Below are 26226 nucleotides of genomic sequence, written 5' to 3' on the forward strand. Positions count from 1 at the left end.
AAACAATTCTAGTTTTACAAAAAATGTTCTTACTGTTATTTCTTATTGATCGGTGAGGGTGAGCGAAGCGAACACCAAAAAAGCCTGAAGTCTGGCTTTAGCCGGACGTTCAGGATTGTATATATACGATATATATGCACTATATATAGTGATATATATAGTGCTTATATATATACATATATACATATGTGTATAATGCTTATATATACATATATATATATATATATATATATATAGTGCGCTTCAAAAGTATGTATCCACTCTGAATTTGACGATTTCGGGTTTCTCGCTTTCTTTCTGAGCCGAAATAGTCATATTAGATTCCTAGTGGTGGGAAAAGTTAGCTACTTGTTTCCGGAGAAAGTTTTTGTCTCAAACAAGAATGGGACTTTTTTGAAAAAAAAATAGTTTATTTCAAAACTATTTATTCACCTGGAAGAAAGTAAATTTCATTGAACTTTAATAGACAATTGTCCCACCATTATTTCTATCACATTAAACCTCCTATTATGCATACTGCTGACAAGGTTTTGAACTCGTCGATGTTTTCCCATGCATTTAATATCGCTGCCCTCAGCTCTTCAACGTTACTGAACTGTCTAGTGTTCGAATAGACATGTCGAAACACTATCCCCTACATGTTCTCCATAGGGTTACCGACAAGAGAGCTTCCCAGCCAGTCTATTACTTGAATGTGGTGTCGCTGGAGCCAATCTTTGGTGGGTCTAGACACATGAACTGCAGTGTTTTTTTTTTTGCAGAACGTGTGCCGACCGCCTTCTACCTCTCAAAATGGGCAGAAAGCCGAACTGCAGCACTCCTCGAAACTCCAAGGTATCCATTCGGGTAGACGGAAATGCAAGCTTCAACTTTCCGCTACTGCAGAAGCCGGCCCATGTCATTAATGAACCGCCTCTAAAGTTCTAACGCGAGAAAACTATGGGCGCTTTACGCAGATCTCCCCAGCAGTATCGATATTCATCCGGACCATCCAGATTTAACTTTTTCTCGTCCGTGAAGATAACATGAAACTATAGGTTACCACAACCCACGTCGTTGAGGTTACCAGAGAAACCCATCTTGTCCCACTATGTGTTCCCATATTCTTGCGCGCAAATTCTAATCTCTTAATCCTGCTTATGGAATTCGGTAAGATGAGGGGCTTTCTGCATAGCCTGTCTTTTGATCTTCTGGTTTGACCGGATGAACCGCCAAATTGTTGCTCTTGAAAAGGTAAGACTAGTTTTTGAGCGAATTTGGTTGACGGCCCACATCGAATTCAATTCCATGCGCGCATTCCTTCGGTGATTCTGACTTGAAAGCACACGAGGACAGCGAGAAACAGGAGCAGATCGGTAGCTGTGAGGGTTCTGGAGGTAACGGTTGATGCATCTGTGCGAACGACCGATCTGACGAGCAATGGCTCTGCTTGTCAACCCGGCATCCATGAAGACTCCGATTTCAGCTTGTTCCTTGGTGGAGGGCACAGTTTCGCGAGTCGACTTAGTGGTTATAATGAAGACAGGATTTTCGCGCAAAAAATTCCCACCTTCCAGAGAGAGATTTCAGCTTGATGAAAATTTCGGTGTGGATGCACACTTTTGAAACAAACAAATTTTTTCAAACAAGTCCCATTCTCGTTCGAGAAGAAAACTTTTCCGAAAACAAGTATTTAACTATTTTCGAAAACGAGGGATCTAATGAGATCATTTTGGTTCAACAGGAGTGAGCGAGAAACGTGAAATCGTCGATAGCCATGTTGAGGTTGAGTACATACTTTTGAAACGCACTGTATATGTCAGCTCAAAAGCTATCCCTCCGAATACCTGCTACATAACTGGTGCTGAAAGAGTTTTCTATGCTTGAAGACTACATATGATGAAGTTGCAGTAGTCGCAAAGATTTGGGAGTGCCATAATATGTCGACCTTCAATGGAGGGAGAGACTTTCCAATTTTATCCTGACGGCTAAGACCGTCCTTGGAAACCCACAATTCCAAACGTTCTCCTGCTGCTAAGTTGTAGAAATTCATCGGTGGAGGGTACTACAGCGAAATGCACCACATCATCATCACCTCTTCGTTCTCCTTAGCTGGATTTTGGGAGGATACTGTAATGGACAGCAACGTCAATGAATATGATGCTCATAGAACATCTTCACTATACAACAAAGGCTGAAAGCTTCAGAACGCCCAAGACTTTAGACGCCTATTTCCGGAAACTATCGAAGACAAAAATGGCGGTCTTCAGAAATCCTAACCGCTGCATCGAAAACAGGATAAAAGAAGGTTATCCACGTCAAAGAAATATGTTTGAATGCAGGCACTGTCGTGACAAACCGAAGAATTTCATACAAAGATTTTCATACAAAGACCGAAGAATTTGATAGCTTGGGATCAGAGAGCAATTTCATTTAACTTTTTTAGGCCGACTGTGTCATGTTAGATCCCAAAAGTTGCAAATGAAAATAAAAACCACTGCGGAGTTGTGCTGGAAAACAGATCTTGTTTGAATTTTGTAACTCACCTAAATAATCACAGATTGACCGAAGTTCGTAGTGTGATTTCTTTTGTTTTGAATAGGCGTAATTTTCTTCCGGAGATTACCCCACAATTGTGGCATGCAAGATAGTGCAATTTCTAAATAAATCTTCTCTACTTGAGGGCAGTCGTTAGGCACTCACAGCCGATTATGTGTAACCGAACAGGTGCCTGAGGAAGAGACCGTCGGTAGGTCAGAGCAGGCATATCCTAAGTTAACTCTGTTCACTAAACCACGCCCACCCATCACCTCATCACTGAAGTCCTGTGCCGTGTTTGTATTGCAATTACGCGATGGAGTTGGCTTCCAGGAGTGTTCAAAGAACAGAAAGGTAACGGCCTAACAACATAGAAGGTAAAAAAGCGTAAGCAATGAAAATGCTGAAAATGAAGCAAAAACGTAGGAAGTTTCCAGAAGAACAAAACAACGTAAAAAAAAAACATAAAGCTGACAACGTTTCAAAATTCTGAGCTTTGTGGTTATGGCGTAACAGTAGTAGCAGTCGAGAATTTTGTGATGCGTTTTGTCAAGACATCACCGTATTGACTTCCGGCTCCGAAACAGAGGGTAAAATTTTACACTTTCTAACGCTACTTTGGATTACGTCTTTTTCAAACCATCTTTTCAGTGCTGATTTGTTCGACGAATATTAGAATGTTTGTAAAAGTTTCGAACTGTTTGTTCCACAAAAATAAAGCACTATTATTTTCTATTTCTGGCCTCTCGTGTGCATTCGTTTGATGTATCTCTGTAAACAATCGGTACTCCGTACATGGGCAATAGCAGAGAAGGCGTGCCTCTGCGAGACATTTTTGCACCTTCTTGGACGATGAGGGACGCTTAGGCTGCACTCAGAGTTCCTTGCAGGAGGTGAAGATTACTGAGCGTCCGCGAACCTGCGCTCAATAACCTCCAAAGAACAGGTCACGCGAGCGTCGTCCGCATCGCTGTGAACTCTGCGGACAGCCTCACGGACGGTGTGATGGGCGAAGCATAATACGAACGCAGCACAATGTTGTGCTGATCCCATTAACTGCGGTACAGCAGAATTAACGATCGTCGCTGCCACTTATTTTCCCCAAGGATAAGTTGTCGCGGGAGCTGTGGGTACCTAGCGATACCCACCGTTCTACGTTTAAATATAACCGACACCCTCGCGGCGCAACAATAGCTTATCAACGGTGTGAGAATGCACGACAGCCTGCTCCTGTGCCGCTACAACTACAAAAGAAGTGAAGAAGTTAGAAGTGAAAAACTTGACTGCAAACCGAAGTCAGTATTTTTTCGATAGTCAAAGCCCTTCTAAGTGCTATTCTTCATCCAACATTTATTTACATCAGTTCTTTAGAAACCACCAAGCTTTTATCTCTGTGAGCATGCTTGAGAAATTTCCAATTTTTGATCATTCACAGATCAAACGAGTCAAGGTGTGAATTTGGAAAGTTCATAGAAAATAGTAAGTATCCTAGCCATCTGTTACACGCAAGCACTCCTCAGCCTAGATGTTCCAGTTCCATTCTAATAAGACGCGGAACTGGTTTGGTTATATAGAGAAAATCTCAAGTTCTTCAGAATTTCCAGCTCAGTGCGGAATTTTCGCCTTTGTCTCTGAACATCCATTGTTCAAAATTTTGAAGTAAATTCATATGTGTAACACGTGTATAATTGCGTAGCTCCGTAGCGAACTACGTTTTCTTCTGCAGTTTTTGTTGGTCCAACAAGACGCAACCGTAGGCGTATTGAGAGTTAAAATGATGCGAATCTGCCGGAATTTGCCTTTTTATAATCCTTTTGAGCTTTCTGACAACAAGGTCTAGATCTTAACACATCTATCAATAGCAGAACTCAAACTTTGAAAAATTGTCGAACTGGGTAAAAAGTTCTACCTCGCCGATTAGGCCATGAGCTGCTAATTTCAAATGCTTTTGATATTCTTTTTGAGAACAGACTACGTTCACAAAAAAAAAAGGTTATTAGAAAAAACGCAGACATTGCAGTTACGCAGATGCCTCCGTTGGTGTTGAATGTTACTAAATATCAGAGAAATGCACTGATTCCAGGAAATCCGTCCCATTCGAGATATGTTTTTTTTTTACATTCTGTCTTCTTCAAAATAGCGCTCATACTCTAGTACTTATTCAAAATATCGCTGAGCATAAACACATCAATGTCATAAGCTCTGGCCAGCAGAGTGGCTCGCTAGAGGATTTTTTTCACAGTATTCGTTGCGACATCGTATAGTTCTAACTGATATTCTAATTCTAATGAGCAACACATGCAGAGAACACACTCCATTTTGGAGGTTATGTCTTCCTTCTCTAGACATTTCGAATTTGTCTTTGATTTTTTGACACATTGGGTTTCCAGTCCACTCGAAAAACTTTGATTTTTGATTATAAGTTCTTGATGCATTGGTAGACGTGATGAGTGGTTACGTACGGATCTGGTCAACAGGGTTTTCTGGCTCTGCAATTGACTTGAGAGCGTATTGTTGTAGCGCTGCTGGTAGTTGGGTTTCAGCCAGTGTGTGGGGTGGGCAAGGGTCTCTCGATGCAACCGATACTCGATGGATGATCTGCATCACTGTACACGGCAGAAGCACAGCGTTATACGCAACGACAATATTTCGTGTTTGTTCCGACAGTGTACACGTTTTCGCTTTCGTCTTTGCTGTCAGGAACCACACCGAAATGACTACACAATATAACATCCAATTATAACAAGCAACAAAAAGCTACCTTGATAGTTCCTGGGGCCCGTCACGGATAACTTCTTGAGGAGAGGAATTATGATGGCGCATTCTCACGAGTCAGGTATCCTTTCCTTGATCCATATCGAGCAGATGATCATCGTCATCTCACGGATCCGCAGATGAAGGAAGACACTTCAGCATTTCAGCGCTAATTCCGTCGGGTCTACCAGATTTTCCATTCTTCATTTTTTGGGTGCAGAAGTTCCGACTCGATTGCTGGTTACTCGTTACGCGCGTGTGTTAAGCTATGAACGTGTTCGAGTTCTGGAGCTGAAGGTGCTTACCGGTTCAGAAAGGTATGGAAGTGATCCCTCCACATCGGTAAGGCTGCTTCACCGACAGCCATTGACAGTGTTCAGGACTTTAGAACATCTTTTCATCGTGCCGCTGCACTGTTTCAGTAAAGAGTAGGCTTTCTGCAGGTGGGTTCCTATCCTCCCATGTCTTTTCAAACTCCTTCGCTCTTGATGTCTATTCGTTTTCACTGTCACTTTGCAGTTGCCGGCACAGCTTCCTCCTCAGGCGCTTTTTCTGGCTGAAATCGCCTGTTTTGCTGGCGACACATAAAGTTAATAAGAGATAAAGTTTCTGGCGTTGATCAATCCGCTTGGGATGCGCCCCCACGTTCACTTCAATTCAGAATCGTTTGTTTACGAACGTGTATCTGGCCTATGCAGTGACTTTCGGTGGCTAGCCGATGTGTCAAGTCAGTGTTTTTATCCTCCCAGACAAGTCTGGTACCAATTTATCGACCCCGGAGGGATGAAAGGCTTGGTGAGCACTGGAGCGAATTCAAACCTCTGATCGGTCGTGCAGTAAACGGAACCTTTAACCGCTACACTACACCCACCCCATGGAACGGAGTAGTAGAAATAAATGATAGGAAAAAGTAGCAAACGAACAAACGAAGTCTTTGCAGAGTGTTAAAAAAGATAAAAGCGTCCTAATGTAAGAATAGTGAGCGTTGCCCAATACTAAGCATGCCGTTCGTTTCCTCATTTATCCACAGTTGATCTTAATGATGCGGCCAGTTCCAGACCTTTCTATTCAAGTAATGCTAAGATCAAGCGTTTAAAAATCTTTCGCATTCGATTCTTCTTTTCTTTCCATGTTTAAATTGAGTTCTCTAACATTGCCATATTTCTTTGGAACCTCATTTCTTTTGGACTTCATTTCTTTTGGACTTCATTTCTTTGGAACCAAAGCCATGATTAATGCTACTTCTAAGTGTGTAACATCAATAAAACCTCGAGTAAAATCGTCAGGAAAAGTAATGTCTAGGAAATATATAACGGTTACATGGAAATGCAGGAGTAAATATTTCAATCTATTGCACTTTTCCCACATTTTCCTGTTTCTCTTGTGTTTCCACAGTAGTGCCGATCCAGGTGCTGTTCTGAAAGTGTCATATAATACTTAAAGAAGGAAGGCTACTGATTAGTCGTGCACTTCTGTACACTCATTCACTATTCCCTATAATCGAAGGACTAAACAATTACACTGTTTTGCAAATTTGGAAGTGAATATTCATGTACACTATACATAAAAGTTTACTTACCCTCATTAACATATGAGAAAAAATACCTTGCCTTATCAAAACCAACCTACATATGCTACATAGTTTTGGACAATAGTGAAAAGGTAGAGTGCTCGACTACCAAGTGCATACCGATTGTTCGGCATCTAACCGATATATATATATATATATATATATAATATCATGCTATGCGAGTTACCCCTCCCCCCGCACTGGCAAAACTGCTTTTCAAGCACTTTTCAACCAATATGAGAAAGAAAGTGTGCTTGAATAATTAAAACCCACGTCAAAAAAGCGTCCATCAATAAGTAACCTTAGAAGTCCATACATTACCTTAGGAAGTAGGAAAGTTCCCTTTTCTCGTTTTGAATAATAGTGTACGGGGCTTGTGTAGCATTTGTTATTTGCATAAAATCAATATAACAGGTCACGTGTATAAGTGGGGTACAGAGACTTCTGTATCTCCAAGATATGCCTTTAGGTGCAATGCATTTCTGTGAGGTATCTCATCGGAGTTGGATACAAATTTTGCTTAGCTAGATGTGCAAAAACAAATGCCTGGAAAGCGAAAAAAACACTGAAGGAATATAGCATACCACCGATCAGTAGAACACCTTTTGAAACATCTCTTGTATTCCCAGAGATATACGGTGGTTTCCATCCAACAATTGAAAACAGATTAATAAACACTTAACCCTATCTGGAGCTTCAAACAATTTCCATCTTCATGCACTTTCCTTTTTTGTTTGATTCAAAAATTGCATCGCAAGACCAGCGGACGCAGCGAAAAAAAGGAAGGCAGGAGTACCAGGCGCGGCGAGATGGGCGGAGAGGGTGATGTAGGCAGGGGGTCAGCGATACATAGTACAAGACGAGCAATCAGACTACTGTGGCAATTATGACGCTCTCAAAAGGCGCGTAGTGCAATTATCGGGGCTCATGAGTCTCCTGGAAACACGGCTGCTCATAATACGGGTGCTTTTTGACCGTTCCCAGGGAATTTGGCTCAACATCGCTTAGATACGTCATTGTACAATTCCAGGATCGCACAAGACGTGAACTCTGGAACACAAGTGCCCATGCACCTACGAAAATTGCCGAAGACAACAGTAAGAACGCCTTATGTGATGAACTCAATGCACCGATGTTTAAAATACCCAACCAGCATGTAGTCATTGTCGGAGTCGACGCGAATGCAAAGATGGGACTCGAACGACGATCCGTTGTGTAAGAAAACGGTATTATCCTACGGAGCGCACGTCGAACACCGGAAACCGCCTGCTCAAATTATGTGAACAGACAACCCTCTTCATCGCTTCCACGTTTAAGAGGTATCGGCAAAGGTCAACTCTTTTGACGCCTCAAGAACAACGGGAGCGGGAGATGAACACTTTGAAACTTCAGCTCGACTACGTTCCGACGAGGAATACTCATCAGTTTAAAGTTCGAAAATCTAGAGCTGCTTGGGACAGATTCACATTTGAATCTGACCATCGTACAGTTCTCAGCTTCAAGATACGGTTCCATAATAGAAGCAGAGGAGTTCCTCTTCAACCGAAAGTCGTTATGGCACATCTGAAAGAAGAAGAGTGAAGAACGAAATCCCGCCAATATGCGTCTATTTATGTTGGAGTAGGGGCGAGGCAGGAGTTTTGCAATGCAGATTTCAACATAAAGTGCACTCAGGACGCCATAAGGAAAACGCTTCTTGCTTTAACGCTGAGAAAGAAGTTTGCTTTTGCATCTACGAAACAAAATCCACGTATGATTCTGTATGTGCCGCCAGCAGTACAGGCGATTTCAGCCAGAAAAAGCGCCTGAGGAGGAAGCTGCGCCGTTAACTGCAAAATAACCGTGAAAACGAATAGACATCTAGAGTAAAGGAGTTTGAAAAAGTATGGGAGCATAAGAACCCGCAGAAAGCCTACTCTTTACTAAAACAGTATAGCGGCAAAATGAAAAGATGTTCTCCAGTACCCAACACCCCCAATGGAGTGCCTGTCGGTGAAGCAACCTTACTAATTTGGAGGGATCACTTCAAAGTTTTGCTGAACTGAAAAGCGTCAGCAACTGCACAACTCGAACACGTTCATAAACCGACATATGCGGTTAACAAGCAACCACCGACCGAGTCAGAGATTCTGGCCTGTATCAAAAAGATGAAGAAATGAAAAATCCAGTGAAGATGAAGGAATCAGAGCGGAAATGCTGAAATATGTTCTTCCGCCTGTGATTCGTGAGACGACGAAGATCATTCGTTTAATACGGATGATCTTTATCCGAAAAGTTATCCGTCACGGACGTTAAGAGCTATCGGGGAACATTGCTGCATGTTATGCACATGTTCTGGAGCGGATTATCTTGGATCGGCCTGCCAAAGATCGCGAAGGAACAACGCGCGAGGAACGAACTGGCTTATATTTCAGCGGTAGTGAAAACCAATGCACTTAGCCTTTCTGGATATCCTACCGGCTTTTGACTCGTCGAGGCTGTCTTTGCGACGCACACGAATAACTACTGTAGTTCGAACACCAGCAGTATGCACATCACCGTTTGAAGTGGCAGCTGGAATGAAGTAAGGGGCATTCGCAGGACTCTTACTGTTCAGTTTCCCTATCGATGACGTCATGCTAAGAACAGTAAGAACAGATCGTACTGATATCATCTTAGCACCATAACGGTACTTCTTGACCGATCTCGAGTGCACCGATGATGTTGTTGTATTTGCGGAAAGCAGTACGAAACTTAGACATGTTGTCAACCTTGTCTAAGTTAGCTTCTTCCCCTATAGACTACGTCTCTTCCCCGATAAGTGCAAACAAATGTGTTTTTCTCGGGACCTCAAACTGGAATCAGCGTAGACGGGCAACCGATCGAACTCGTCAATAACCTGTGTTCTCTGGGCTGTGTAAAGAGCAGGCTAATGCCTGCTCTGCATTCAACTCCTTAACCAGCCGTTTGTGCTCAACTCCCACCCCCAGCGAAGCCAAGCTGCAAGTCCACCTATCCGCAATTCGCCCCATCATGATGAACGGATCTCAGGCTTGAACAGCATTGCCTAAGTTTGACTGCATGGAAGGAAGCTGTTTGGGCGGCTGTTTGGCTACCTTCGGCTCAGAATACCTCTTTCTGGCGAATGACATGTAGAAGATAAGGGATGAAGTGCACTGCATTGATCAATCCACATGGAAATGCGTCCTTCAACTCAGACTTCGTTTGAGATTTATGGACTCGCGCCCTTACCATAACTTGTGGGGGCTAGCCAATATGTCTAGTCAGTGTTTTTATCCTCCCAAACAAGTTTGGTATAAATTTATCAACGCCGAAGGAGTGAAAGGTTTGGTTGGCACCTGGACATATTCGGACCTCTATTCAATCATGCAGCCACAGGAACCACGAAATCTTTTTCTGACTGCGCTACAGCGCCCGATGTGGAAGGTGTCAATATCTTACACCGCTATCGAAAGTGGTCACAAAAAATCGTCTTCGGTACTTTGGTCACATAATGAGAAGACCAGGAGATCGCTTTTTTCGACGTCATCTGAGGAGTTTGTCTGGCTCAAACTGGAAAAGGACACCTGGCCAAAAACGGAATTTCTGAGCTGGGGTGGTGAAAGAGGACCTTAGGACACTCGGCATTGAAAGGCAGCTCAGGCGAGAAGTCAGTTTTCACAGGATATGGAATAGCGACGAATGGATTGATTCACTGATTCACTGCAAGCTCTTGCTGAACATCCAGAAGTTGGGTAGAGCTAAAGACGACACAGTTCAGCGGGAATGCGGGCGATCACCTCAGGCGATAATTGTAGCCGCTGATTCAGTCAGTTAATCAAAGATTGTATAGATATAGATATACATAGGTAGATAGAAGATGTAAATGTAGATGTAGGTACAAATAACAACCTAGAAATATTTGCCGGGCTTAGAAAACTGATACGAGAACAAGTGTGACAATCGCTTTATCCCACTTTGATTCCGTAAATATTCCCAAAATAACACCATAAACTATATCGGTTCGTGAGAATGTTTAAAGATCTTATTTAAAAATCATAATATTCTTCCCTTTCTGCAACAATGGTACTGATTAATTTGAGAATCTTTGAGGATCAGCAGCCGTCAATATAATATATCCATATAATGATAGACCCCTCCACAACGGTTTACCGCCTCATAGTGGAGTGAAGGTGACTCTGGGCGTCGAACCGCGATGCACAGCGGAGGTTCGCTTCCAGCAGGGTCTCCCCAGCTGAGAAGGAGTTCGACACATCCGACATCCCGACTTTTCGGAATCGGAAGCCTAGCTAAGAGTAAACCAATGCTAATATTCACCACCGTCTTGGCAAAATGTCGCTAGGTGGCTCCCTGATCCATATAGGTTGGGCGACGACCTGTGGTGAAAGCTAAGCTCGTCGTGGCATGGCTGCTTAGTTTGGGGAAAAGTCTTTTTGCCACTCCAGCATATGCACTGCCTCAGTACCCTGCACACTGGGCCCTGCCGTATCAGACGTCGGACGGTATGGCGACCGGTGAGAGGCGATCAAATCTCAGGTTGCTCAGGACGTGATTGATTCTGGACCAAGGCGACACGCGCACGACTCGCCATGGAGACTGTCTCAGACTGTGTACTTACAGCGCGAGAACAGTGTCCACAGACGCTGACCTGCATGCCCTTCTCGGAGCTGCAGAGCGTATCAAATTTCACGTGATTGCTCTGCAGGAGACCAAGTGCAGAAGGAGCGACGTACGACAGATGAATGACGGTCACTCGTGGACTCGCCATTCGTGGAGAGAAGGTTCCGTCGCGAAATGTAGGCGGTGTTGGTTTTCTTGTGCACCCATATGTCGTCCATCTCGTCGATTCTCACGAGGTCCTGTCACCTCGTCTGGCCATTCTTCGCCTCCGCCCTCTGCGCCAAAAATCCATCAGTATCATCAACTGCTACTCACCAACATCAGCAGCTGATGAATCTGAATTGGACGCGTTTTACGAGAAGCTGGAGGAAGTAGTCCGCAACGAGAAGTCCTTCTACAAATTTGTTGTCGGAGACTTCAAGGCAAAACTAGGAAAGGCCACAGAAGAGGAATACAGGATTGGAAGATTTGGACTAGGGGACCGGAATGAAAATGGCAATCGTCTCGCCGGGCGGTTGTCCGCCGCTCGCCTCTTTTATGGGAACTCTCTTTTCATGAAAAAAAAATCATCGTCGGTGGACATGGGAATCGCCCAATGGCGCGACTTGTGCGGAGATCGACCACATACTCACCAACCGGAGGTGGTGTTTACTTGACGTCTCAGTAGTACCATCCTTTTGTAGTGGATCTGATCACCGTCTCTTTCGTGCGAAAATACGACTTAGCCACACGATGGAAAAGAACATCTGCTATCGGCAACGAAGGAGACAAGAAGTCGTCTACGACGATTGCGTGCTCGAGGACTCCTTGTCCCAAGGTGACTGGCACATCGAGAAGGACCCAAACGTGGACTACGAGATGCTGCTCAGAGGATTACGAGCCTGTGCTGAGCGTGCCTCGAAGCCGCGCACGACAAACTTGGATCGGATTTCGAAAACCACCAAGGAATTGTTGGAAAGAAGAAAGGATTTGAGGCTTGATCCGAATGCATCGCACATTGAGCCGTTAGTAGCAAACACTGGCTGCAGAAAAGTATTGCAGGAGGATCTTTTGAAATACAGGCAGAAGAAGATTCTGGAAGCAGCACAAAAAAGCGAGTCTAAAGAAGTGCCGCAGGGATCTCCGCGAATATAATATTCTGCTAGCAGCCTTGTTGAGCGAAGACGGGACTCGCACGTCTTCTCATCGTGAGATGGAAATCATTGCGGAGAGGTTCTGCTCGAACCTTTTCCGTTCATCAACTCCTGTGTCAAGCCCGATCATCCCCACTGTTGAAACTCCACCACGGATTCTCCCTTCGGAAGTACGAGTCGCTATCAAGAGCATGAAACCTGACACAGCCCCGGACCTGATTTTATATCAGCAGACTTTTTTCGGGCTGGTGGCCACCCACTTCATGTAATCTTAGCAGCGCACATGACATCCTACCTTCAGAAAGAAAGGATCCCAGACCAGTGGAAGACCTCGCGAACCGTTCTTATCCATAAGAAAGGTGACCGAGAGGACCTTCGGAACTACCGTCCGATATGCTTGCTGAGCGTGTTGTACAAAGTATTCACCAAGATCATCCTCACGCGCATATCTAGAGTGCTTGGTGAAGGCCAGCATCAAGAACAAGCTGGATTCCGTCAGGGGTTCAGCTGCTTGGACCACATCCAGACCGTGTCGAGGGTCATAGAGGTTTGCCGAGAATACCTCCTGCCCTTTGTTCTAACCTTCGTCGACTATAAGAAAGCCTTTGACAGCGTGAAACGAATGCAATACTGTCAGCGCTGGTCGACCAAGGTGTGGACGCGTCGCATGTGAGGACATTAGCCAATTGCTACGATCGATGCACGACTAGTATACAGCTTTTTCACCGCCCTCTCACCATACTCATTGGAAAGGGGGTACGACAAGGCGATACTATGTCGGCGAAGCTGTTCACGGCTGTATTGCAATGGATAATGGAATCACTTTCCTGGGAAGAAAGGGGCATACGTTTTGATGGAAGATTCCTCACGAACATTCGTTTCGCGGACGACATCGTTCTCTTTTCGAGCAGCACCAGTGAAGCAGAAACGATGCTCAACGAATTGAACGAAATAGGGAAGAGAATAGGACTACGAATAAACCGAAAGAAGACACAGTTCATGAAGAACGCCTCCTGCGAGGACGGAGGAGTACAACTTGAAGGCTCCCAAATCGTGGAAACTTCGTCATACGTATACCTCGGACGTTCTATGAACATGGAAAACGACTTGAAGGAAGAACTGAATAGAAGAATGAGAGCAGCATGGGCAGCATTCGCAGCCGTCAGGGAAGCTACGGACCAACTGACGGACCAAGATCTTCGTACCCATCTGTTCGACTCGACAGTCCTTCCAGCGCTCTGTTACGCAGCGGATACGTGGGCGGACACCGCGGCCATGTCTAGGAAGCTATTTACTACCCACAGAGCCCTTGAGAGATGTCTCCTGAAGTTTAACCGGCGCACACAACACCTTGCCGGTCTTCGTAGCTCCGACTTAAGAGGAATGTCCCGTCTTCGCGACCCAGCGGAATATGTATCGAAAGCAAAACATAGATGGGCCGGTCACATCATGAGATGAATCGACGATAGACGAACTAAAAGAACGCTCTAGTGGATCCCAAGAGGTGCTAAACGCCCCCGAGGGAGACCGCCAACGAGATGGATGACGTGTTCGCTACACGGATGGACCAGTGACGTTGACGAGGTCCTTGAGCCGTATCCAGCTGAGAGCTCAGCTGGATACGGCTCAAGGACCTCGTCAACGTCACTCACGATGCTTGAGAACATTTTAGATGACAATGGCGAGGGAGCGAAACGAGTGGAAGAGATGCTGGGGCCCGCACGTTCAGTGAAGACGGGCCACCTAAGTATCTAAGTAAGTAATGATACACCAAATATTCCGAGCATAAAAGGGATAAAGGTTAAAGTCACTGGTGTATCAATCCACTTGAAGTGCGTTTTACTGAATCGTTGGGGTTTTGGAACGCGTGTTGGACTATAAAATGACTTGAGGAGGTGATCAAGTCAGTGTTTTTATCCTCCCAGACAAGTCTAGCACCAACCAGTTTGTCGACCCCGGAAGAATGAAAAGGTTGGTTTGCACTAGGGCGGTTTCGAACTCCTGTGTGGCTACAATGGACCTCTAACCGACAGTGCCACACCCATCCCTTCCGAGCATAATAAATTTCAAAATCGCAAGGACAGAAAGATGGATTTAAATGGAATTTTTGATGTGGGAACAACGCTTTGAATATGATACACGGTCACAGCGAATGGTTTGATCTTCGAAAGCTGAACTACTCAGTTTCAGTAATAAAAGACATCATAGACCTTATTATCATCCAAGATCAAGGATGTTTCCACAAGTGCTACTCATCATCGTTGGTTCTAGTAAAGACTTGCGGCTTGCTCCATGCATCTTCACTTGAACTTGTTTTCGGGTACGTTCTTATCGTTGAAGATTATGCTGTTCAAGTTTTAACAGCCACCGAGAGAAAATCTTTCAAAATGTTCCATTATTCGTTGAAATTTTACGTAATCAAGTCTGGTTATGTAATTCTTTTTTTCTTATCCACACTTGTTAGTATTACACCAATAACTCCTGATTCTTGGTTCTTGTGATGTAGCTCAATTCTTAATTTTCTTCAATACTACTCCTTTTCGACTAAAACACGATGAAAAATTTGAGCTAGGTCCAGATTAACCCGGACTGTGTTCCTTAGTATATGTGTTCCTGTTCAATCCTTCACCCACAGAATCGTTCTCAGAAAGAGAAATGACTATCTAAATGAGGAAATGAACATTTATTTATTTATTTATTAAAAAATCGTTCAACTTCATTAAAGAGAATCTGTGGCTAGAGACGTTAGTGGAGAGACATGATGATTTTTGTACTGCAGATGAAATGCAACATTGTAATAAAATCTCTTCTCAAACAAAAGTTCTTTTAATTTGCAATCGAAGGAAATCTAGGTAGGAAGAAATAGAAATAAACACATTGTTCTTTTGCTAAAGTGAAAATCTTAGAAGAATGTGTTTAGAAGAGGTATGCTTTGATGAATAAAAAAGAGAGACACATGTAGAGTGTTCAGTGACTGAATTAATCTATCTTATGCAGTGAATTCCTTTTCTATGTACATATCTGTTAATAATCCGACTTCATTCGGTGCTCTCGAACAGAAAGGCTTAGCTTTTGATTTTACCTGATTCCGTTCATCCCCATAATGGCAGTCATAGAAATTTTTCTTCGCTAAAAAGGCGAACTGGGTGAAATGCGACTACGTACTTGGAGAAGAAATTTGAGGGGAAAAAATTCAAGAAAGTTGAAATTACAAAGTCAAGTGTTTCAAAATTAAATCAATTTATATTGTTCGATTAACTAAATCGTCAAATTAGACCTTTTTTGATAATGAAGGGTTGAAAATGAATCATTTACAGATTTGAGGTGCAAAAATCCTAAAAATTCTCAGTGCACTCATGAATCAGAAAGGATGTCCCCTTCAGATACCAACTTGTCTTAAGTAACAATGGGAATTAGGCTTTTCCTATCTGATCTATTCTCGTTGGCACATTGTTCGTGAAAACTGGAAGAAGGATGAAGATAAGAGGTGTACTGAGACAGTGAAGGCACCAATAATCGTGAATACCTACAGATCTGCTCCAAATTTGTTCCCAGTTAAAATAATGGTTCCACAATAAGAAATTTGATTAAGATTAAAGATTAATCGAACGACAGGAACAAAAAAAAACATATTCTAGACATTTGAAGACCAACGAAAGAGGCTCCATTTTCTCAGAAAGTAGACATGAAATGCAATGAAAAGAGGGTAGTTAGTGGTTATGAACAATCTTATTTTTGAAGCATAGATGTTGTCAGTACTATTGAGGTGAAAATCGCAGAGCAAAGGTTTCTTCAGTTTTGCGCTTAGTCGTTTCGCTTCCTCCTGAGACAGTTGCACATCAGGACCTTCTGTTTGACCGTAATTCTTTTTTTTTTTGTTGGCGATCACTTGTCTATAAAGTCAAGTTGTTATTCCGAGCTCGAGAAAACACTTTTTCTGCTTTAACTCTTTATGGGCTGCACGCATCTCTCTGTGATATCATAAACGTTTGAGAAAATTGGTTTGGCACGGCGCTGTGCTAGAAGGTTCAAGTGTTCTCATCCCTTCATCATTCATTGTTTTTCCTCTCGTCGTCACCCCGTTTCATGATAATACCGTCAACACGGGAACTTAACACCATTATCACACGAAAGAGAAACGGTCGAAGGATAATTCCAATAGGAAGGGTTTAATTAGTCCTTTTTCTAGCAGGTTCTACCCTTCTTGAAAAAGATGGAATGCCTTGGCAGGCCTGGCAGGTCGAAGGCTGGGCTACTTAATCAACGTCCTCTATTTCTATTCGCATCTACTGTTATGCACGCAAAACGGAATATTATGTTTATATTAATGTTGTTGGGGCGGGTGTGACACAGTCGGTTAGAGATCCGTTGTAGCCGCACGGGGGTTCGAAACTGCCCTAGTGCAAACCAAGCCTTTCATCCCTCCGGGGTCAATAAATTGGTACCAGACTTGTCTGGGAGGATAAAAACACTGACTTGATCATCGGCTGGCTCCCACAAGTCATTGTATAGGCTAACACACGTCCCAAAACCTCAACGATTACGAATTCCAGTGAAACGCGTTGGCGCAGAAATGATTATGGAAACTGCTTGTCATTCATGCACATTTACGACGGCGACAGAAAAAAATTGTATTGGTACCCTCAACGATATGGCCGTCTGCGTATCGTCCTAACAACCAAACCAGTCCTCTTAACAAGCCTTATTAGCATTCCCTGTTAGTTCTGGTCCCACCATTCAATACCGCACAGCTGCCGGTGAGCTCCTTTATTAATAGTAAGAGTACTAAGGAAACTGCATAAACAAATAGAATATGGATAGATAAGGATTTGGATTATCATGAACCATAGATAAAAACAAAACAAAATAAACCGATGAACAGTTACAAATTATCTTACCACAGATTCGTCCAGTCATATCCGTCATTCAGGCTCCCTCTGCTCAAAACTTCGAGATCATTATAGAACACCTAGTTATTTTTCTAAGAAATATACAATATATCACTACCTCCATAATTATATATATGCATATACATAAATAAGAAGCCATATAACTAGACTGTAACTATAAGCGAGAAGCCGAATAATAATGACCACTATTTGTTCTGCTTGTAAGGGTTTTCCTCAAGTATACTTGAATGGGACTCTTAATATTGCTCCCTTGCACCTAGCTTAACAAAAAGAACTAGTCACGATTGGAATTCTTCGTTAATGTTGTTAACGACCACTTCTTGAATCGGTTATTATTTCCTTTGCGGTTTACCAATAATGAACCGCTTTACTGATATAAACGCACATCCTGTGTGGAATGTTCTTGCTTAAAAAAAAGTGTTGTTTCTTGACAATTCTTTAAAGATGCGCAGAAGCTATAGACACCGTAAGTAACCTCTACGAAATCTGCTGCCGCAGCATGCATGTACTAGTTTTCCGCTTTCTCTTTCACAACCCTAATTAGTGGCTACACATCGGGAAATCCATTGAGGCAGTTTCAAAACAAGGAAATTAAACTGTATTTACATGGCATCTGCATGCTGCAAGATAATTAGTTAAACCAGGCACCTTGAAGCCGCCAATAGGGATATGGCTGAAATGAAGATGAATGCCAGTTGAAAGAAGTACATCAGAATTTGTTCAAATGCGACGAAGTAATTTGAAGAAGGTTCACATTAGGCGGAGAAGCATTGATTTTCTGCTGCGACGACGTCCAGAAACACGAGCTAACCAGAACGAATTAGATGTCCCAGAGGCGGCTTCGGTTCCATATCGACGTTGCTCGGCCGATATTTACGTGGTCGTCGGTCTGACCTCGCTGTCCCACCCGTGCAGAGAGTGCTCTCTCACCAAGCTCTTGCCATCCTGCGTAAGAATGTGTCACATGCTCTCTCTCTCCAGCACTCCTTATTCCAGCCAAAAACGTGCAGACAAGAGATTAGCACTGACAGCCTAACGTTCGTACCATTGTTGAGGATTTCTTCTGATCAAACACTTTATTCCTTTCAACTATCTTCCCTTTTGCATCAATACTTTGCGCTTATACAACACACTTGTCTTTCACATTCAAACAAAAAAAAATCTAGCCATATTTGGGCATTTTGAATGTTCTTGATCATTACAGCAATTATTTTCTGTGTCAAACGGTGTACATAAATGCATCAGTGCAATGTGCAGAAGTTCTGGAACGCATTCTTCATGTCATTTCGGTCAATGCCAAAATTTGCTTCTCGGATCATACGAACTAAACAACTCAGAGTTACTTTCACAGTGTGACAAATGCTACATTAACATTGTAAACTCTTGGTCATATGTAGAAGGATGCAGTGCAACTAATAATGTTTGTTCTTAGAATGCAAAACCTCTCCAGATCCCTCAGTAGAAAATTCGCGCGGCTAGGATTTGTTGGAGGCGAGATTTCGCACTATAAGAAAAGCACGATATTTCTGCGAAATGAGAGGAAGGTTCGAACGACATTGAGAAGTGGTATTTATATCATTATAATATAGTGCAGGAACATCAGTTCGCTATGAGCGTGCACATATGCATGACAAGCAAATGATTACGAGAGCCAAAATTCAATCATGTACCTACGCATTATCCGTAATGATAAGTAAGTTTTACTACTGCACAAAATTCTTCATTTGGGTGTATTTCGAATCCAAAACGTCAAATCAGCCACATCAAAGAATGCTTTTCATCGCTTAACTAAATGAGAGGAGAAGGACCACGATGCATCCTAAAGTCCATATACATAGTGTGAGTTACATACAGAAGTGCCAATGGCAGGATGCAGAGGTGTGAAGGCAATTGACAATGCTTGGCGAGATTTCGCCTCCAACAGCTCATGTGCTTTTCTTTGCTTTGAATGGTGTTTCCGAGGAAGACATTGTCCACTTTCAAGAATTCGGATGCTTTCCGACGGACTAATCTGTCGAGGACGGACTTTGCGGGAAAAGATAGGTAGGGGGACGAGTGGGGGTTTGTTAAACGGAATAATGAAGTAAAGGAACCGAACTTTCTGACACGTGACAAATGATCACGTTTTTACGAAAGATTAGAAATATTAATTAAGAATCCCATTTATAAGACGCGGTGAAATTTCTGAGTAGGTTTTTTTAAGATAAAGCACGCGACTCACGGCTTAGTTGGTCAGTCTCGTGTGATGTAACAAAACAGCAAGGTTACATAATCTTGGGTCTGTGTTCGAGCGGATACAGAAGCAACTAAAATCTAGATTTAATAAATACATAAACTTGGAAATACAACTGAAGTTTTTAAACATTTCATTTTACCTTGATGTGTGCCGCTTATGGTTTACTAATCAATTCAAGATGACTAACTAAATAAAATAAAAAAAATCGAAAACCGAAAAGTGAAAATTCCCTGATACCGTCTGTGCATCTGTTTCACAGCATCCAAAATTCATTTAAAAAAACATGGTTGTATAATGACTAGTTTCGCCGCATCGAGTTACTGGAACAGATGCATAGGTTTTCATAGGAGACCCATTAAAATATTGCCTACTGGAATTTTGGCATAGGCTAATTACGATTAAGAGAACCACTTTGCACAACATACGCAATTTTGTGGGCAGCGTTAAATATCTACAGTGTGGATGTAGTCATTCCTATCTTGTTCAAACACTATTCCAAATTGTTTAAACGTTAACTCTTATCCGTGACCAAAACTGAGTGCAAAGAAAGAAAACAGGGAAGAACCGTTCATATAATATAAAGGCTGTTGCGGCCAAAATGGAACAAAAACTTTACTCTTGGCCCTGCAAGAGCGTCCCCTACGAACGTCAAGGAAACGACTCTGTGCCGTGGAAAGGGCAGCACAATTCACCTACGTTTCATCCAGCAATTCTCTATCACATGTTCACGTCGTCAGCTCAAGGTCCCTAACTGAACCAACTCATTGAACACATAATCTCTGCGAAATTTGGACATCCAACTTGAGATAGTATGAAAAGTGTAGATTTTTGGAGCAGCCTGAACTAGAACTGCTAGAATCAGGTAGCGATTTAACAGCAAGTGAACGAATTGGAGAAATTGGTAGCTGAAAACGTTGAAAAGTAGAAATGAGCAGAGTAGGAGTTCATGAAAAGTGCGAAAAGGACTAGGATATAAATCTATGAAAAAGGTAAAGAAAAAAAAGATGTTAGAAGTTATATCGCGTGAGAAATACAACCACAAGAACAAAACACAAGAACACCACAAATATGACGTTTGAATAAACTTAAGGTTTTTTGGTATTTGCAGTAATAATTTAAATTGTGTTTTTGGAGCAGCCCGAATTAGAACTACCAGAAACTTAACTTTAAATTTGAGGAAGAGATAGCAGGGGATATGTATAAAACATTAATCTTTTCTAGTTTAAGTTGCTGCTACAAAATCAGGACTGCTATTGTTATGAACTTCTACAGATGTGCTTGCACTGATGAAGTTTGCAGTGTTCTTGCTAAAACACAACAGTATTACAGTCTGAAAAAAAACAGAAAATTGTTATTTACAATATAATAATACTATAATAATATTATATATATATATATATATATATATATATATATATATATATATATATATATATATATATATATATATATATATATATATATATAGTCGGGTCAAAACGACATGAATCACGGAAAATTGCGATGGCAAGAGCGTATATGCATAATTGACAGGAGCAGACAGAACCTATACAACATGAAACTACTTTTGTAGAGATAATAAACATTGGCCATTTCACGACTAGAGAAGAAAGAACGTGGTAGCAACTAAGTTGTAGAAATGAATGTTTGAAATGAGAGAATAGTGGAAAGAAAAAGAAAGAGCTTGAGCGTCCGGCTAATGTCGGACTTCAGACTTTCTGTGGTGTTTGCTTCGCTCGCTTTCACTGATCAACGAAAATTAGTATTAGTGTCATTAGTTCTATGAAATTGGACTTGTGTATCTCCAACAATCTTCCTTCCTTTTTTATATTATTATTAAAAGCGAAAGATTTGATGGTCTTCTTTCTAAACGCGTCAGTTCTACATTTCGAGAACATTCGAACTTCAGTTTCAAACACTCCTTATCAATACATTATGGACAAAATTTAAAAGTATCACGCGGAATATGAGTTTTCCTCTTGTTTTCTATAAACAGTTATCAAAGAATGATGTTTTGGCATAAAATGACGTGAAAGACATCATCCTACTGATAAAGATAACGCTCCACGTCAGATCACATAAACATCTTACTACCATTTAAGCAGCCGTTTGCATGCGTGCTCCCACTTTCTGAGGACAACATGCTACAGCGCCCAGTGGCCACGGCTATGAAACGGCTGCAACCATCTATCTTTTGTGTCATGCACCAGAAGTTAATGCGCACCAATCCGACGCCGCGGGATCCCTCGCAACCCCTTCTATAGGCATCTAGCGCCGGCGCGCCAATCCCGCGCCGGTGAACACGTACTACTCATATTATAACTGTCAACATGTTGAAGTTTTATACTGCTTTCCGCGAATATAACAACATCTTCGGCGTACTCGCGATCAGTCAAGGGGCACCCTGAAGGTGCTAAGACAATGTCGTCAGGACACTGGTCGACTATTCTTCGCATAATGTCGTCGATGGCGAGATTGAACGGCAAGGGACCTGTCACTGTCCCTTGTCTTACTCCAGTTACCACTTCAAACGGTGTTGTACATCCGGCTTGTGTTCGAACTGCAGCAGTTGTTCGTTGATTCACCAAGCAAGCGAACGAACTTTCCTGGTGCTCCATCGGCGCGGAGCGCGTTGAGAAGACGGCCTCGGTGAGGAGAGTCCAACACGGCTTCAAAGTCCAGAAACGCTAGTTGCATTGGCTTCGAATTCCGCTGCCAGATCTCGATTACTCTCCTGACGATGAACACCTGGCCAATCGTAGATCGGCCAGGACGAAAGCCGGCTTGCTCGTCGCGCGTTGTTTCTTCACGATGTTTAATGAGTCGATTCAGGATAATGCGCTCCAATACCTTGGACGTAACACGCAGCAAAAAGATTCCTCGATAATTCCTAGGGTCCGTGATGGATAACTTCTTGTGGAGGGAAATTATGATAGCGTGCCTCCGCGAATCAGGTTTTCCTTTAGTCTATCCATATTGAACGGACCATCTTTGTCATCTCACGAATCCCAGACGGAGGAAGATATTTTAGCATTTCTGCGCTAATCCCGTCATCTCCACCAGATTTTTCATTCCTCATTTTTTGAATACAGACTAGAACCTCCGGCACGGTCGGAGAGCTTCCTTCTAAGACGTTTCTCCTGGTTGAAGTCAGCAGCGCTGCGCGCAACACATACAAAATTGGACGTGGATTTTGTTTCCGCAGATGCAAAGGCAAACTTCGTCCGCGGCAATAGAACCGGGAGCGTTTCCCTTGCAGCGTCCTGGATGCACTTTGTGAAGGAATCCGCATCGCTAAACTTCTTCCTGGTCCGTACTCCAACATGAATAGACACACGTTGGCGGAATTTTGTTCTGCATTCATCAGACCTGCCATGTCGATTTTCGTTTAAAGAGGAACTCCTCGGTTTCTCTTGTGGAACCGTATCCTAAGACTGAGAAGAACTGGATGGTGTTCAGAGTCTAAAGCAGCGTTCCAGACGTCGGATATCTGACTGAGGAATGTTCCTCGCCAGAACGTAGTCGAGCTGAAGCTTAAGAGTCCTCATCTTCCACTTGCACTGCTCTACAGGCGTTATAAGGGTTGACCCTGCCAGGTGAGGTGATGGCGTCGATGATTCCTCTTACACGTGCAAGCGATGATGAGACCGTCTGTTCGCACAAGTCGACCAGATGGTCACCGTTGTCCGACGTGCGATTCGCTGGATAATACCGTTTTCCTAGCACATCGGATTACTGTTCGAGTCCCATCTTCGCATTTGTGTCGATTCCGACAATGACCACCTGCTGGCTTGGTATTTTAGACATCAACGCATTGAGTTCATCATAGAAGGCGTCCTTACTGTTGTCCTCAGTGGTTTGCGTAGATGCGTGAGCACTTATGATTCAGAGTTTACGTGCTCTGCGATCCCGCAGTCGTAGAAAGGCGCGTCTAGACGACGTTGAGCCAAATTCCTCCACCAGGTTCTTGCGATCGTTCCTCACAGCTATCGCGCAGCCACCTGCTTTGTTCTCGTCAGCATCGCCGCAGTATATGGTGTAATTTTCGATGCTGATGACGGGCCGATGTCTCATTCGTGTTTCCTGCAGTGCAGCAAAAGATAACAGAGATAACACAGAAGTCTGGATGGAGCGGCTTGTTGGAGTTCACTCGATAGTGCTCGGCATTTCAGCGTGTCGAAACGAATGGTTGTTGCCAAAGATTCCATGCTCCCTTCAGGCAGTTGACCTTCCAGGTTATGGGCTTTGGCGATGTGCTGGACGACAACTCGTTTTTGCAATGTATGGGAATCTTTCGCCATGTAACAGTGCAGGTTATATAGCTCGTACGTTCCCAATGCGGACACTCGAACGCCTGATTGCGTTTAGTTAAAGCAAGGCCACCACGTGAGGGTAGCAATCAGACTCGTATACGCGGCCCTTCCTTGTATCGAAGCTGGTTGCAGCCTATGGACTATGTCTACGCCCTGGTAAATGCAAGCAGATGTGGATCTCTTTGAGACCTCGAACGGGAATCAGGGTGGACGGACAATCGATAGAACTCGTCGATGAGTTCTGTTACCTGGGCTGTACGCTGAAGAACAACGGCAGCTACGAGAAAGACATTCAGCAAAGATGCGCTGATACTATTTCTGCATTTAATTCTTCAACGAAATGCCTCAGGTCGGCCCCCCATCAGCTACGAAGTCAAGCAGCGAGTCTACCTATCTGCAATTTGCCCCATCATGATGTATGGATCGGAGACTTGGGCAGCACCATCAACGGTTATGGAGAGGCTTGACTGCACGGAATGAAAGATGCTTAGACGGCTACTTGGCTACTTTTGGCATAGGGTATTCCTGTGCGAGACTTAGCGAGAAGCTCTTCTGTGCGAGAAGATCGAACAGGATGAGTTTGGATATGTTAAAGCACAATACCTCGGCGAAGACACGGATAACCACGTTTGGTCTTAACACTCGCTCGACGTTTAAGTCAAGTAAGTCATTCACAGGAACAGCCACGAGACCCTGTGCCCTTCCTACTGTGCCATACCACACAAAACTGACTAACTCGGTGATATTAACTAACCTCTGTCTTTTATCTTAGAAAAACATTGTTTTAATTCATCTCAGTTTGAAAGCACAGGACATATTCAAAAATCTGGAAGCTCTAGAACATCTTACAAGTGGGATTTACCATATTAATCATCTGCAGATTATACACAATTCTTAAGGAGTCAGAAATTTGTTCACACCTAATCCTGTAGCAGCACATTTGTTTGGTATCTTTATTTTATTTTGCACAATTATGATATGAAAAAATCTAAGTTTCTCTTTCAACATATTCATATCATAAACAAATTAAGAATTGCATTATACGAGATAATATAGGAAACACATTGTCGGCTGATCCTCCACCGTTTATCCATTTGGCACTCAGATACCTGCAAATAGAGATAACAAAGCCCTATTCACCCATTGGAGAAAAAAATGACAATAGATATTAGCAACATTGCTTGGGACCCGTATCCGACCAACGAGATGCTTTGCGACTGCCCCAGAATGGATGTTCCAGCTGCGTTGCTGAGTTGTGATTATCTTCAATGTCTTACACCTTCAGTTATAACAAGAACCAGCCGGCTGCTGAGTCCCATGGCTTCAGCCAGCTGGCACTATTGCAAAACGTTTCAGGTAAGTCGCGCCATATGATGTACCAATACTAATGTTCGGCTGAAGTTGGACTTCAGATTTTTTTGTGGTGTTCTCTCTCACACACACACACACACACACACACTCACACACACACACACACACACACACACACACACACACACACACACACACACACACACACACACACACACACACACACACACACACACACACACACACACACACACACACACACACACACACACACACACACACACACACACACACACACACACACACACACACACACACACACACACACACACACACACACACACACACACACACACACACACACACACACACACACACACACACACACACACACACACACACACACACACACACACCAGACTAAGCTCGTTATTATATAACATGATATGAAGTACAACTTCTTACATTTTCTTCACCTAAACTTCATTAACTAACCGTCTATGCCTCCCTCTTTCCTTCCCTTCTTTTTTTCCACTGTAAAAATATTTTGGGCTGCTTTTTGCAGGAACACTGTAATTCTTTTCAAAGGCGGACCATTTCTAGAGAAATAGACTGTTGTCGTTCTCTCTCTTCTATCTACTCCAAGAACATCCTCTGGTGGTACCACTGATAAATTGAGCCCAACAGGAAAATACATAGAATAATCAAAAACTTTAAAGATCTTTCGGAACTAAAATCAGCATATAGAAAGGCAGAAAACTGTCATGGGTGTATTGATTCCTTCGATCAATCCATTACACGAGTATTAGGTTGATGCATAAGGAAAGGTTACTATTAATTTAAACTCGCACATAAAAAAATA

At 42.9% G+C, this 26226-nt stretch overlaps 8 protein-coding genes across 11 annotated transcripts; 4 read left to right on the forward strand and 4 right to left on the reverse strand.

The window, feature by feature from the left end:
- Positions 1–4971: 4971 nt before the first annotated feature.
- RB195_024534 (uncharacterized protein) lies at positions 4972–9458 on the reverse strand (the record flags this gene model as incomplete). 2 transcript variants are annotated; one of them, XM_064212350.1, is made up of 2 exons in its annotated part: positions 4972–5234; positions 9299–9458. In XM_064212350.1, the coding sequence occupies 2 exons, from the start codon at positions 9456–9458 to the stop codon at positions 4972–4974; spliced, it is 423 nt and encodes a 140-aa protein (XP_064068230.1). The 2 variants fall into 2 exon arrangements, with proteins under 2 accessions (XP_064068230.1, XP_064068231.1); XM_064212349.1 differs by lacking the exon at positions 4972–5234 and adding an exon at positions 6615–6688.
- Positions 9459–11583: 2125 nt separating this feature from the next.
- RB195_024535 (uncharacterized protein) lies at positions 11584–12117 on the forward strand (the record flags this gene model as incomplete). Its single annotated transcript, XM_064212351.1, has 1 exon — positions 11584–12117. One exon carries the CDS (start codon positions 11584–11586, stop codon positions 12115–12117), a length of 534 nt encoding a protein of 177 aa, XP_064068232.1.
- Positions 12118–12193: 76 nt separating this feature from the next.
- RB195_024536 (uncharacterized protein) lies at positions 12194–12595 on the forward strand (the record flags this gene model as incomplete). Its single annotated transcript, XM_064212352.1, has 1 exon — positions 12194–12595. The coding sequence occupies one exon, from the start codon at positions 12194–12196 to the stop codon at positions 12593–12595; it is 402 nt and encodes a 133-aa protein (XP_064068233.1).
- Positions 12596–12877: 282 nt separating this feature from the next.
- Positions 12878–13267, forward strand: RB195_024537 (uncharacterized protein; the record flags this gene model as incomplete). The annotated part of the gene is made up of 1 exon (XM_064212353.1): positions 12878–13267. One exon carries the CDS (start codon positions 12878–12880, stop codon positions 13265–13267), a length of 390 nt encoding a protein of 129 aa, XP_064068234.1.
- Positions 13268–13368: 101 nt separating this feature from the next.
- On the forward strand, positions 13369–14052 carry RB195_024538 (uncharacterized protein; the record flags this gene model as incomplete). Its single annotated transcript, XM_064212354.1, has 1 exon — positions 13369–14052. The coding sequence occupies one exon, from the start codon at positions 13369–13371 to the stop codon at positions 14050–14052; it is 684 nt and encodes a 227-aa protein (XP_064068235.1).
- Positions 14053–16228: 2176 nt separating this feature from the next.
- On the reverse strand, positions 16229–22819 carry RB195_024539 (uncharacterized protein; the record flags this gene model as incomplete). Of its 2 annotated transcripts, XM_064212356.1 has the most annotated exons (5): positions 18096–18177; positions 18259–18310; positions 22049–22264; positions 22326–22590; positions 22727–22819. In XM_064212356.1, 5 exons carry the CDS (start codon positions 22817–22819, stop codon positions 18096–18098), a joined length of 708 nt encoding a protein of 235 aa, XP_064068237.1. The 2 variants fall into 2 exon arrangements, with proteins under 2 accessions (XP_064068236.1, XP_064068237.1); XM_064212355.1 differs by lacking the exons at positions 18259–18310; positions 22049–22264; positions 22326–22590; positions 22727–22819 and adding an exon at positions 16229–16487 and having other exon boundaries at positions 18153–18214.
- On the reverse strand, positions 21999–22358 carry RB195_024540 (uncharacterized protein; the record flags this gene model as incomplete). The annotated part of the gene is made up of 1 exon (XM_064212357.1): positions 21999–22358. One exon carries the CDS (start codon positions 22356–22358, stop codon positions 21999–22001), a length of 360 nt encoding a protein of 119 aa, XP_064068238.1.
- Positions 22820–23274: 455 nt separating the features above from the next.
- Positions 23275–25067, reverse strand: RB195_024541 (uncharacterized protein; the record flags this gene model as incomplete). 2 transcript variants are annotated; one of them, XM_064212358.1, is made up of 2 exons in its annotated part: positions 23275–23441; positions 24974–25067. In XM_064212358.1, 2 exons carry the CDS (start codon positions 25065–25067, stop codon positions 23275–23277), a joined length of 261 nt encoding a protein of 86 aa, XP_064068239.1. The 2 variants fall into 2 exon arrangements, with proteins under 2 accessions (XP_064068239.1, XP_064068240.1); XM_064212359.1 differs by lacking the exon at positions 24974–25067 and adding an exon at positions 23637–23814.
- Positions 25068–26226: the final 1159 nt, after the last annotated feature.

The sequence above is a fragment of the Necator americanus genome, chromosome X (genome assembly GCF_031761385.1).
Source record: "Necator americanus strain Aroian chromosome X, whole genome shotgun sequence".
In the NCBI taxonomy this organism is placed as follows: Eukaryota; Metazoa; Nematoda; class Chromadorea; order Rhabditida; family Ancylostomatidae; genus Necator; species Necator americanus.